The 14648-nt window shown below is 43.2% G+C and overlaps 1 protein-coding gene across 1 annotated transcript in view; it reads right to left on the minus strand.

Moving 5' to 3' along the window:
• The window catches only part of HEPHL1 (hephaestin like 1), an 81026-nt gene extending 77946 nt beyond the window's left edge, over window positions 1–3080 (minus strand). The window contains exon 1 of the mRNA XM_077780616.1: window positions 2911–3080. Coding sequence (XP_077636742.1) covers window positions 2911–3080 — 170 coding nt within the window. The remainder of the gene's footprint in view (window positions 1–2910) is intronic.
• Window positions 3081–14648: the final 11568 nt, after the last annotated feature.

The following is a 14648-nucleotide window of genomic DNA, read 5'->3' on the forward strand; positions in this document are numbered from 1 at the left end:
ACTAGATCCCTGGCTCTCTCAGACCCCTGAATATCAGGCATTTGTCTGGATCTAAATATCTTCAACAGCAGACTGACTGCCCCCAGAAGTGCAGGAGGCTGAGTGAGAGGCATGGTCACATTATCCAAGATGACTCCTTGTTTCTGGGGAAATGGCACAAAGTAGAATACACGTACTGAACTCTCTATGTCCCACAACTGTGGCATCTTCCCATGTGACACCTGTGGCAGCTGTGACACATGTGAATCATGACATGTGTCCTGTGTTCCTCAAGCAAGAGTCAGCACCCCACTCCAAGTGTGCCCTCTCAGGGCCTTGCCCTGGGCCACCTGCCACACCGGCAGCCTGCCGGACATGATTGCTAATAAAAGCCACTATGCACTGCGTAACCCAGGCTCCCCTTTAAGAATCAGGAAGCAGCCCTGCACAAACGCCATCCCTGTACCCATGAAAAGGTAACATTTGGGGACTTCAGCATTGCAAACATGACATCCATAAAGCCAGCTGTGCCGGAAGGGCAAGAGTCCTCTCCTGTGGGGACACAGCATTTGTTAAACCACCCCACTCTAAACTGATACCAAACCATGACTTAGTCGTGCCTATTTTTTTCTTTTTCACCATAATTATTTTCATACACTTTATCGTATGTTCCTCAAAGCACCATGTTCTGGCTGAAATGAGCAACAGAGAGGCCCTAATGTCTTCCCACACTCAGCTTTAGTGGAAACACCAGTGTAGAATTTGGGTCATTTAAAGTACTTTGGGTTTTTGAATGAACCCAGGTAACCAGTTTGGCCACCGACACCAGTGATCATTTTCAATGTCTCTCTGGGAAGAGTGACCCATGAGACTAAACCTACCTTTAGCAAGAACTGGGACTCTCTAGAAAGTTCCTTTCATTGGAATCTCTGTCTGCCGTCAAAGCTGAGTTTAACTCAGTGGAATTACCTTTACCAAGAAGCAGGTTGCATGGTAAAAAAAATGTGGGCTCTGGAGCAATGTGAGTTTGGTGCTGCCTTTACTCTGTAAACTCCAACAATACTTAACCTCAGAACCTCAGTTCTGGGGAATAATCTACAAGCAATAATGAACTGAAAGTCTTTGGTGAAATTCCTGGGTTAGAACAAATACTCACAAACAGTTCTACTGACATTTTAGGAGAAATATAGACTTCTAAGTTTTTTACTCAGCCATGTGGAAAGGCAATCCAGTATTTCATTGTGCTTAAAGACTATACTCACTACGCTCAGTGTGCACATCTTGAACAGTCTCACGTTCAATAGCTGCTCACTATGATGGTTTTCTATTGAGCCCTTTTTGAGGACAGCAGAGCTCTATTTTGGGAAAGGTCACTGGCAGTTCAGGTAACCTCTCACTCCCATATCCATTTGTCACAGTAAAGACTACCACAACCAATGGTCAACAGATATAAGATTAAAGGAAGTCAAGAGCTGTCTTTGGAAACAGCCCCCTGGACATTAAGTTTCCTGGTACAAGGCTTTAGGAAGAGTCTTTCTCGGCAGCCTGGCTGGCACAAATTTTATTCTTCTCTAACCAAACATGACCGTACCACCATTGTATTGTTAGAAAACCCGGAAGATGTGTGTCTAAGCCAACTGGCTCTTTGGTCTTTCCCCAGGACAGGGGGGCCTGGCTCTTAACTTGTTGGGAGACCCAGGGAATTCCTGAATGTTAGCAACTAACTTCATCTTTAGAAAGTAGAACTTGGTAAAAAAATTTTTTTTAAATTTTTTTTATTTGTTTCTGAAAGAGAGAGAGAGAGAGAGAGAGAGAGAGAGACAGCGTGAGCAGTGGAGGGCCAGTGAGAGAGGGAGACACAGAATCTGGAACAGTCTCCAGGCTCTTAGCTAGCTGTCAGCACAGAGCCCAAGGCAGGGCTCGAAGACACGAACCGTGACATCATGACCTGAGCCGAAGTGGGACGCTTAACCGACTGAGCCACCCAGGCGCCCGTAGAAAGTAGAACTTGGATGTTGAATGAACTGGGCTCTGCTTATCAGAAAGAAGCCAGTATATCTGACCATTCAACAGTGGTTGCCAGAACATCTCATCTTAGTTGCCACTAAGTTGAACGTATGAATTGCAGCTTCTAAAGCCAGGAGATAACTTCAGAGGGAGATCCAGGGAACAAATAAGAAATATAAGACACCGGACCCTGAGAGAAAAAGGAAGAGCAAGGGCTACTTTCTGCAAAAAATAAAAAATCAGGGACATACAATGCTCTGATACCATCTTACCCAGCTATGTCACAGGTCTAGGGACTAGAATATTTCTCTGAGACTGAATGAGTTCGCTGTCACAAATCTTTCAACAAGTGAAAAAGCCATTTCTAAAAGCCTCGAGGGAACTCTTAAAATACCAGCCAAATTTATTGTAACTGCCCCGCTTTTAAATGTTGCAAAAGAAAAACGAAACATAACTACCTATTGCATACTTTACTTATCTCCAATCTTCATTCCAAAAATAAAAACTTAGAAAACACTGTGTTTTAATGGTAGAGAATTCATAAAAGTTCTAAAATGCTCATCCCAAGGGTTTCCTTTATTTTTTTAACATACTGAGTCCAGAACCCCCTGGAAGTCCCTAGTAGTGCCCAGTAAAAATTGTCCTTTTATGGAGTGAGCCATTATCAAAAACACCTGGTTGTGTAGACAGTACTTCACAGACAAGGCTGTGAATAGACAGCTCAACAAATAGGTAGGGCTAAGGATGTTTCGTCTACATTGCATACCCACCCTTGTGAGTGCTCTTCAAACCAACACAAAACCCCTTCACTTGGTTTAGATCAACTCCTCCCCACCATAATCAACCAAGGACTATAACCTTCTCCATGCAGAGTCAAGAAAAAAGCCAAACCTAGGAGTCTATGGCAACCCCAACTTTACTCACTTGTCTTCTGAAAAACTTTCCCCAGTAATAACGTTCTTCCCTTGGGGCACATAGTTCCAGTATTCTTCCACAATCCCAATGTGGTATGTTCTGGTAACTGCACCAACCAGCCCAGACAGACCCAGGAATGTGAAGAGAAAGACGCAGTCAGCCTGCTGCTTCCGAGGCATTTGTGGATGTAACCCAGGCAAGCGGCCTGCGCAGGAGGCAGCCTTGCCTGTCCCTCCCCCTCACTTGAAGCTAATTATAAATAAGGAATGAATAGGGCCCAGCTCCTCCCCCTTTGGTAGCTTGGGGTTGGGACAGAGGCTGACAACTTGTGTAAGCAGAGCAAATGATGGGGGGAGGTCGATGATGACAAAACTTTTGCCTGCCATCCAAGAAATGTGTAACTGGCTTATTTATTTACTACCCAAGCCAAACAGGCCTGTTTCTGTACATTTTGGTGCTCAGCTGTGACATTAGTCATTCATCTTTGTCAAGAATGACAGTGCAACAAGTTGGCCTAATGGGTTTCCTCCCTTCTTCTTCGTTTTTTCTCCACACCTATTATGGGAACATATTAAAATCTGAAAACTGGGCTGGCCTGAGTGGAGCATCAGGAAAGTTCCTGAGCCCTACAGAAAGCTTCATCTCTACTGGGAGGGCAGAGGGAGTGATGTAATCACCCTCCGCCATCTCCAACTTGTTTTATGAGGCTACATGAAACAATCAACTCACATAATAAAGTTTATAACAACATTGTAAAACCTCACTAATTCTCCATTTGGTCATGAGCCATCTCCCCCAAATTCTCTCAAATCTTACCAGCAAAAACGAGGAGCTCAGTCACTCAGTTCAGCCAGAATTTTAGAGATAATCACCCTCACTGAGCTGCCTATGTAAATGAATGAAAATGATGCAGGAGGAGTACCCTTCAGGCACATGAAGATAATCAGGAGCAGGTCTTTGAGTCAAAAAGGCAAAGGGAGTCCTCATTCTTCTGCATGCTCTATTCTGTGACCTAGAATCTTCACAGAGACCTCATCCAACCCTGGAGGAGATCCGATCTGATTGCCGTCGGGAGTTGTTCTGGAGGCAGCAGCCATGGAATAAGAAGACAGCCTTTTGGTTTGGCTTTAAGGTTGACAGACCTGTGTTTGAATCCAGTCCTACCACTTAGTGGCATTGAAGAATCACTCGTCCTCTCTAAGCCTGGATCTGTAAAACAGGGATAGAGGGACTGTTAAGAAGATTTAAAGGATGACATAGCAGCAAAATCTAGATGATCTTGAGTTGATGATAAGCTTTTCAATACAACACCAGAGGCACAGTGCATGAAAGGAATAATTGCTAAGCTGGACTCAAAAAGTAAAAATTCCTGCTCTGTTAAAGATGCTGTCTAGTGAATGAGAACAGAAACTAGACTGGGAAGTATTTTTGCAAAAGACATCTGATAAAGGATGGTTATCCAACATATACAAAGAACTTTTAAAACTCAACACCAAGAAAACAAACAACCTGATTAAAAAATGGGTAAAAGATCTCAAGAGACACCCCATCAGAGAAAATATACAGAGGAAAAATAAGCATATGAAAAGATGATCCACATCATATGTCATCAGGGAAATGAATGAATACAGCACACATTAAACATCTTACAAGTTTATTTGTCAATTATACCTCAATAAAACTAAAAAAAGAAAAAACACTCTTACCATACAATACAGCAATCATGCTCTTAGATATTTACCCAAAAGACTTAAAGACATACGTCCAGACAAAAATCTTCACATGAATGTTTATAACAGCCTTATTCATAATTGTCCAACCTTGGAAGCACCCACGATGTCTTTCAGTAGGTTAGTGAGTAAATAAACTATGGTACGTCCAAACACTATAATATTATGCAGCATTAAAAGGAAACAAGCTAGCAATCAATGAAAAGATATGGAGGAAACTTAAATGCACATTACTAAGTGAAAGAAGCCAGTCTGAAAAATCTACATTTTGTATGATTCCAGCAGGATGAATTTCTGGAAAAGGCAAAGCTGTGGGGATAGTAAAAAGATCAGGAGTTACCAAGGGTTGTCAGGGGTTAGTGAGGAGGTAGGCATGAATAGGCAGAGTACAGAGGATTTTTAGAGCAGTAAAAATATCTCATAAGATATTATAATGATGGATACATGTCATTATACATTTGTCCAAACCCATAGGAAGCACAACACCCAGCGGGAACCCTAATGTAAACTATGGATTTTGGGTGATGATGTCTCGATGTGGTTCATCAGTTATAACAAGTGTACCTCAATGGTAGGGGAAGTGGATAATAGATGAAGCTAAGCATGTGTGGGAAAGCTCTGTACCTTCTGCTCAACATTTCCGTGACCCTACAACCACTCTAAAAAATAAAATCTATGTTAAAAAAAAAGATTTAAAAAGATGTCTGCAAAGAGAAGGACAAATATCATATGTTTGCACGTATAGGAGGATTAGGANGGCCCCAGCACAGAGTGTTCAATAAGCAATAAGTGTTCAATTCATTCTTCCCCATCCACACCCCCTAAGAGAGACTCCCTTCAGCCTCTGCAATGACAGAATGACATTTCCAATCTTCTGCTTTCTTTCTAGGCCTCCCATCCACCATACCTCCCACAAGCCTCAAGTAAGAGAGTCCCTTTTCTTTAAATTATAGATACCTCAGAGACATGCTGTAGTATGAGTTTTGAATTAACATCCATCTTAGCTGATAAAATATATTCTGAGTATTCTGTTTCATAACCAGACTCTTAACATCTTGGATGTACTGATTTGTTTTCACGTCAAGACACGTACAAAGTAATTGCCATAGCACATTTCCCTTTAACTGAAATCTACTCTCCAATATGGATTTGGAAGCTTTGCATGAGTTTGTCACTAATAACTACTACAGAGGAAGGACTTACAGGGTGAATCTGAGCATAGTCTCAAGAGAAATAGGGCTTCAGGAGTTCTTGGAATCTGGATATGTCTTGGGCCAAATAGCTTTGTGTTTATACCCTGGAGAAGCTAGCTAGCTAGCTTCTTATCTATCTATCTATCTATCTATTTATTTATTTATTATAGAGCATAAGTGGTAGAGGGAGAGAGAGAATCACAAGCAGGCTTCATGCCCAACAGAGACACCGACAGGACTCAATCTCACAATCCTGCGATCATGACCTGAGCCAAAATCAAGAGGTAGATGCTCAACCTACTGAGCCACCCACGCACTCTAGAAACAGCTTATTTTAGGGAGGAGGCAATATGGCGGAGAAGTAGGGAGCTCCGTACATTTCACTCGCCGCCATCTCTCACACGGAGAAGGCCTGAAGCCATAGGAACCCTTACAGAATCCAGGACCTTGGGAGGAAAAGGAGACAGAGTCTGCTGAGAAAACCTTATAGCGTGAGTGCGAACTGGGGAAGATAAAAACAGACCAGGACCAGAGACACGGAGGGAGGGGAGGGAGCCCCCTTTGTGGGGAGCCGCGGTGAGTCGAGGGGGAAAGAAAGAGTGGTTGAAACTGCTCGAGGCACTGTCCCTGTCGCTGGAGAAGAGAAATGACTCGGCTCAGGACACAGAGGGATCCGGTTTCCAGCTGTCCAGCTGACCTTGAGCAGGACGCACTGGTCCCACGCGACCCCGGAAAAAACCGCTCCTCACTCACCAGACCTGGAGGGGAAGCAGCGCACCTGAAAGCACTCCGCCGCTTTTCTGGCTCGGCTTAGTCCCCAGTGGGGAAGCGAGAGGCCTGACACTGCTCGAAGAGTTGGCCTACAGGCTTATTTCTGGCGGTGTCAGTGGGGCGCGCGGACTAAGATCTGGAAACGAGGCCTGGCTTGGGATATAGAGCACAGCCCACCTCAGCTACGCCCGTAGCACACGGCTTTCAGACCCAAAAGAGTGAGTTGCAACGCTTGGTTCCAGAAGGGACTAGGGCTCCGCCATTTTCCTCCCCACAACCACCAGGGTGGGGCCTCAGGGAGCGCCCCGGATGCAGTGGAGGCTAAGACCCGCCTACACCAAACCACACCCATCCCCGCTAGAGAGCTGGTTTTTGTTTTTTTTGGTGTTTGTTTGTTTGTTTGTTTTTTACCAGAGACCCGGGCAAGACCAACATGGATGCACTACCGTGATTAATTCTAGATCAATTCTTTCTATTCAGATATATTTTCCCTTGTCTCATTTGTATCCCTCCCCTCTGCTGGACTGGGCACTCCGGTCACTGGTTTGCTTAAACAGTCACATTTAATGCATTCTCTACATGTATATTCTATACCTCCACCACTACTTTTCTGTCTGTCTCTGGAGCAATCAGACTATATAGTTTCTCTGAGTAACATTATCTTCGTTTCTTTCTCCTCACCTCTAACCATATTCTCCTCTTTCTCTCTCTGAATTAAGCCTCTTAGTCTCTCTGCCTGGTCATTTCTCTTCCATTTTCGCTTCCTCCCCGCCCTGTCATTTCTCTCTTTGTATATGCTCTTCCACCAGCACTGCATACACCCTGCTCTCTATTTGTAGCTGGGAATTTTGGTTTTATGCTTTTAGACTATCCTTTGTCTTTTTGGTTTTTTTCTTTTTTCTTTTATTTTCTTCTCTTTTATACTTTATTTTTAAATTTTTATTATTTGTTTTTCCTCCTTCCTCTTTTTTCCCTTCTTTTTTTCTTTTCTTTTTCTTTCTTCCTTTCGGTTTGCATGTTTGTTGGATTTGTCTGTGCATTTGTGTGCCTTTATTTCCTGTGTGTTTGTCTGTCTGTTTTCTTTTCCAGGGCTGCCTCAAGAAACAAGCCAAAGTACACATGGTGGAGAGTCCCAAATACCACTACAGTAGGGAAATAAAATAACCAAAGTCTCAACAAGAAAGACCAAGAGACACCATTCAAAGAACACTTCCTGAACGGACAGGCCATGGACAGTCAAAGGGCCTTCTTTAATACAGTAGTACTCACAGGTGCAGAGTGCATAACAAGCTTTTAAAACTAAGAAGAGACAGAAAGCTAACCAAAATGACAAAACGGAAGAACTCTCCTCCAGAGAAATTCCAGGAAGAAATGACAGCTAAAGAACTGCTCAAAACAGATATAAGCAACATAACTGAACAAGAATTTACAATAATAGTCATAAAATTAATCGCTGGACTTGAAAAAGGCATGGAAGACATTAGGGAAACTATTGCTACAAAGAATAGGGAGCTTAAAAATAGTTGTGATGAATTAAAAAGTGCTATAAATGAGATGCATAATAAAATGGAGCTGTCCAANCTTTTCTTTTTCTTTCTTCCTTTCGGTTTGCATGTTTGTTGGATTTGTCTGTGCATTTGTGTGCCTTTATTTCCTGTGTGTTTGTCTGTCTGTTTTCTTTTCCAGGGCTGCCTCAAGAAACAAGCCAAAGTACACATGGTGGAGAGTCCCAAATACCACTACAGTAGGGAAATAAAATAACCAAAGTCTCAACAAGAAAGACCAAGAGACACCATTCAAAGAACACTTCCTGAACGGACAGGCCATGGACAGTCAAAGGGCCTTCTTTAATACAGTAGTACTCACAGGTGCAGAGTGCATAACAAGCTTTTAAAACTAAGAAGAGACAGAAAGCTAACCAAAATGACAAAACGGAAGAACTCTCCTCCAGAGAAATTCCAGGAAGAAATGACAGCTAAAGAACTGCTCAAAACAGATATAAGCAACATAACTGAACAAGAATTTACAATAATAGTCATAAAATTAATCGCTGGACTTGAAAAAGGCATGGAAGACATTAGGGAAACTATTGCTACAAAGAATAGGGAGCTTAAAAATAGTTGTGATGAATTAAAAAGTGCTATAAATGAGATGCATAATAAAATGGAGCTGTCCAATGCACGGATTGAAGAGACAGAGAGGAGAATAGGTGAATTAGAAGACACAATTATAGAAGAAGAGGAAGCTGAGAAAAAGAGAGATAAACTGATCCAGGAACATGAAAGGAGAGTTTGAGAGCTCAGCGATACAATCAGATGGAACAATATCTGTATCATAGGAATTCTAGAGGAGGAAGAGTGAGGGAAAGGTGCTGAAGGAGTCCTTGAACAAATTATAGCAGAGAACTTCCCCCATTTGGGGAAGGAAACAGACATTGCAATCCAAAAGGCACAGGGAACTCCCCTTGGATGTAACCTGAATCGATCTTCTGCATGACATATCAAAGGAAACTGGCAAAATATAAGGGCAAAGAGAGAATTCTGAAAGCAGCTAGAGATAAAAGGGCCCTACCATGCAAAGGGAAACCTATCAGAGTGGTTACAGACCTATCTACTGAAACTTGACGGGCCAGAAAGGGATGGCAGGGAATCTTTAATGTGATGAACAGAAAAAATATGTAGCCAAGAATCCTCTATCCAGCAAGCCTGTCATTCAGAATAGAAGGTGAGATCAGTCTTCCCAAATAAACAAAAACTGAAAGAATTCATCACCACTAAACCAGCTCTACAAGAAATCCTGAGGGGGACCCTATGAGGGAAATGTTGCAAGGAACGCAAAGTCCCAGAGACACCACCACAAGCATGAATCCTACAAAGGATACAATGACTCTAAAGGCATATTTTTCAATAATAACACTAAATGTAAATGGACTAAATGCTCCAATCAAAAGACATAGGGTAGCAGAATGGATAAAAAAACAAAATCCATCTATTTTCTGTCTACTAGAAGCAGATTATTTTAGGTCAAACAGGCTTGATATGGCATCAAAAGCTTCATCAGGATATAGTCCACCCCAATTTCGGGGGGGAATGGGGGCAGAAGAAACAGAGGTATAAATGGCACATATCAAAAAGGTAGGAAAGGGTTAACTTTCCTATCTGGGACACTGAATGCATGTGGTTGAGTCCCTGAGGAAGGCATCACCTAACTTCTGATTCAAACTGTGATTTCCAGGAGGATAGAAGAGACCTGGAGACTCAGAGTTGCGGCAGCAGATCCGTGCGTTCAATCTGCCTGAAGCTAAGAGTGTGGTTCCTGAGGGGCAAAAGGGTCAGGGAAACAGTTTACTGGAAGCAATGAAATCACATCTGGAAAACACTCTGAAATTCTTCTTTGCCCTGGGACAAAGAACATGCTCAACAAGGAACTAAACTGCATAAGAGCCAAAAGAAAGAAAAGTAACTGATATAAGCGAATGCAGTTTTCCTATAAGCCTCATTTCTGAGAACCCAAAGTTAAATACAAGACATGATGGACAGTGTCTAGCATTTGATTAGGAAATCTGTGAGTGATAACATTGACAAATATATTCAACTCCTTTGGACACAAATCATACATAAAGAAAGCAGAAAACCCAGCGTTTATAGAGCATTGACTGCATGAGATGACAGTCCACTATTTCCTCAATACACTCACCAGGTTTGAGATATGGTCAATTTGATGGCATGCATTGATAGAAGGGAAAGATAGTCTTGGATCAAATCCAATTTCTCTGAAACAGAGTACAGGATATTCAAACAACAAAACTGTTCATGGGAGAAGCCAATTCAGAGAAATCGTATTCTAGCTAGCCTTAGGTGAGGTGTTCTTTTAAATCATAAAGTGTCAAGGACAAAGTTGGCTATCCCATTCTTTATTTTTTTCCATAAATGCCTTTAATAAACCAGTTACAACATGACAATGGAAAATGTATTTTTATGAATATAATTTATTGTCACATTGGCTTACATACAATACCCAGTGCTCATTCCAACAAGTGCCATCCTCAGTACCCATTTTCCCCTCTCCTCCAGTCCCCCATCCACCCTCAGTTTGTTCTCTGTATTTAAGAGTCTCTTATAGTTTGCCTCCCTCCCTCTCTGTTTGAAACTATTTTTTCCCCTACCCTTCCCCCATGGTCTTCTGTTAAGTTTCTGAAGATCTACACATGAGTGAAAACATATATTTGTCCTTGTCAGACTTTGTGTGTGTTTTAGGAGCTACATTAAATATTCCTTAAGTGATTCTTGGTATCCTAAACTCTGATTGAAAATTCCCCTCAGTCTTACTCCCTTGCTAGATCATGGCTCTGCTGCCTCGTTAAGAGTTAAGACCCTCCGTTCCTTGATGGTACCTCATTATCTCTCACCTGGAATTCAATAGCTTCCTAACCATTCTCCCTGAAGCCAGAGTGACCTTCCTGAATGCAGATAGCACCACATCCCCCGCCTCCATTGCTTCAGATTTTTCTATTGCTCCGTGGCCTTCAGGATAAAGGCTGACAACTTTGACTTGGCTTTCAAGGCTGGTCTTGATCTGATTCCTGGGGACTGGGACCTCTCCTCAACATTTCATCCATGCTCTGATGATGATCATGATTATGGAAATGAGTGTGCCCTTCATTTGTGCTTCTGTCAAGACTCTGTGGATGCCTTTGCCATTGCACTTAACCACACACATGGTAATCACCTGTTTATTGGTCTGCCTTCCCACACAAATACTCAGCATGGTCTTCTTATGGGCACGGACTGGGCCTTGTTCATATTTGTGTTCCTCGTGTCTGGTGTTAAATGGTGAACCAATGCATGGGTGAATGAATGATTAGATGCTTAACAACATGTGCCCCAGGTGTGTTGTGCAGTGGCTTCAATACAAAGCCCTTTCCATGCATTATCTCATTTAATTATTTAAAAATTTTAACATTTATTTGTTATTAAGAAACAGAGCATGAGCAGGGGAGGGTCAGAGAAAGAGAGGGAGACACAGAATCCGAAGCAGGCTCCAGGCTCTGAGCTGTCAGCACAGAGCCCAACGCAGTGCTCGAACCCACAAACTGTGAGATCATGACCTGAGCTCAAGTTGGACCCTTAACCAACTGAGCCACCCAGCCACCCCTCACCTCATTTAATTATTAAAACAACCCTATTAAGTGTGGACCGTTTTTATCCCTGTTTTTCAAATGAGGAAACTCTAAGGTTAGAAAGGTGAGGTGATTTTCTCAGTGCCCCACATCTGGTGAACAGCAGAGTTCTGTGAGACTTGGAAGCCAGTATTCCTACCCAGTTCACTCAGACTGAGAACAGGAGGGGAGTGCTCAGAGATCACGATGGCCTGCCTCATACCAAGTGGGACCCACTTTCTATAAGGAATATGAGCCCTTTGGAAACGATCCCAAGGTGCCCCTCCAGCCCCACCCACGCACCCCCCGACAGCCCAGGTAAAGCCCTAATTTGTTACAGAACATTGAAAACACTCAAACATGTACCATTCTGCTTCATTCCTCCATCTTAGATCCCAACCCTCCATCTACTCCATTTCTCACCCCCATGAATTCTTTCTCATCCTCCAAAGCTTCCTAGGCTCTTGTCTCTGAAGTCTTCCTTGGTTGCTGCCACAAGCACCACCCCTTCCCTCCCAGGCCACAGCATAACCCACCCTCTCTTCTGTGCTTCCTCTGGACTTGGCACACACACTTAACACTTCAATAATATTGTTTATAATATTGTTTGCTTATGTGTCGGTCTTCCTTACTAGTCTCTAAACTCCTAGACAACAGTGTCCGAACAGCCCTTAACACCTCTCACACTACATCTGAGGTCTCAATGTTTTGTTAAAAGAACCTGCAGTTCAGGAACTATCTCCAGCCTCCACCTGCCCCCCAGGGTGCCCGGTCTCTGCACTCACTCTTCCAAGAGTCTCACCCCATCCATCCTTTTTGGACCATCAACTCACGTGGGCTGGGGTTTTGGCCTTCCCCCTCTCTTTCCTGCCTCCTTCCCACAGTGCAATCTTTAACTCATGCCTCTGCTCCAAGCTCTGAGGCCTGAGAGGCAGTCCTGCCTCAGCCTCATGCCCAGGTCTGGTGCTCAGGCCTCTTCTTCTCTGGATTAGGAGCTTTAAAAGGCATCTTGTTCATCTCTGCATCCTCAGTGGTTAGTGCAGACCAGTGGTTAACAGTAGGCACTGAGGAAAAAACAATATTAACAGTTGTAGTATTTTCAATATGGTAGGCAGTACGCTCACTTACTGAGCAGCAAGATGTATCGTACCATAATATTCTATGAGACAGATAATTTTGTTCTTGTATTTCAGATGGAGAAACTAAGGTTTGGTAAGATGAATGACTTGTCCAAGGTCACATAAGTAGAAAATAGCAGAGCCAGGATTCAAACCCCCCTCAGTCTGCCTGTTTCAGAAGCTTTCATTCCAGGAGAGGGGGCAAGATGGCGGAGAAGTAAGGAGCTCCGTACTTGCACTCGCGCCCATACATCACACAGAAAAGATCTGAAGCCATTGGAAACCTTACAAAACCTGAGAGACTGGGAGAAAAAGGATGCAGAATCCACTGAGAGAGCCTTCTAACGTGAGTGCGAACCGGGGAAGATAAAATCGGGCCGGGATCGGAGACTCCAGGGTGGGAGACGATCCCCCTCTACCCTCTACAGAAGCTTTCATTCCAGATGGCCAAACTCAATAGATGTTAGTGGGACTGGACTGGACTGAAAGTCAAAGCGAGGCCAGCAGACCATTTCAAGGAAAGAAATATTAGCAATATATGAGACTTTCCTTCAAACATAGACAGGACCTAAGAATTTAAAAGGAATAGAATATAGAATTTACATGGAAAATTAGTCCACCAAACAAAAGTCCAGTGATAACATCATTCATTCAACCATTTGAAAATATTTACTGAGCATCTACTTTGTTAACTGTTCTAGTCAACCAGAAATGAGACATGCATGGTCCCAGCCCTCAACCAGTTTATACTCTAGTGAGGGAGGCAATATAAACAAGAAGAAAGTTTTAAAATGTTAATTAAAAATATTAACTAAATATTGTGTTGAGTTCAGTGAAGTTCAAGTTCAATTCAGTACAAATGGTGTGGGGAGCATGTCAGGACCACACCCAGGAGGTATGTGAGGTGCTTGGGGAGGTGGCCCAGTAGCTTGTTCTGAAGCATGCTTATATTTTATAGGGTGGAATCGAGCATATTGAGGTCCCATCCCTAGAAGCTGCACCCACTGCCATCATAAAAAAAACAAAAAACAACAACAATAAAAAAAAAAAAACCCTACATCAGATCTAAGATACTTTGGTTGAGTTCTGGAAGGAAAGTTAATGGGCCTTATCCCTGCCCAGTGGGAACTTCCACTTTCAGGCACTCATTTATTCCTCCACTCGGAAAGTACCAGATGATACTTCACTTCCCACAGGCCTGAGGCAAAACCCTGGGGTCAGAGACTCAAGAGAGCCAGACTCAATCACAGATACAGTCAAAGGAAAAGCAGAGGAAATGGACTTCCCTTTACCCTCTCCTCAGACTCTGCTGTCTTCCTCTTTTTCCACACAAAGCAACACAGATGGAGGAGGTGATTCAGTCTCCTAGTGCCTCTTTGATGTATGGATGGGTTCAGGCAGGGCTGCCCCTCAGGTGTGTATGGCAGAGTAGGGAGGAAGTCAGTATAAAGAGCTGGAGTCTTAGCACCCTTCTGGCAGCCGATCTTACACAATACCATAATAGAAATGTCACATCTACTAACAAGAGCGATCTACCCACCAGGCCACTTGGGACAACTGTATAAGAGCAAGTCCTAGAGTCCATGGTGGTATCTGGTCAACCCCATGCACAAGAGAGAGGGCTAGAGAGTGCCCAAAGGGGTGAGATGGGACCACAAACCAAAGCCCATGTAGGTTTCTGTCTGGGCTCAATGTACCCTGTCCAGATGGCAGTGCTAGGCCCAGACAATCTCAGACACCAGAAAGAAACCACCTTTGAGGAAGTCTCTCTAAAACA

Source organism: Crocuta crocuta, unplaced genomic scaffold (genome assembly GCF_008692635.1).
Source record: "Crocuta crocuta isolate KB4526 unplaced genomic scaffold, BGI_CrCroc_1.0 scaffold78, whole genome shotgun sequence".
Classification (NCBI taxonomy): Eukaryota; Metazoa; Chordata; class Mammalia; order Carnivora; family Hyaenidae; genus Crocuta; species Crocuta crocuta.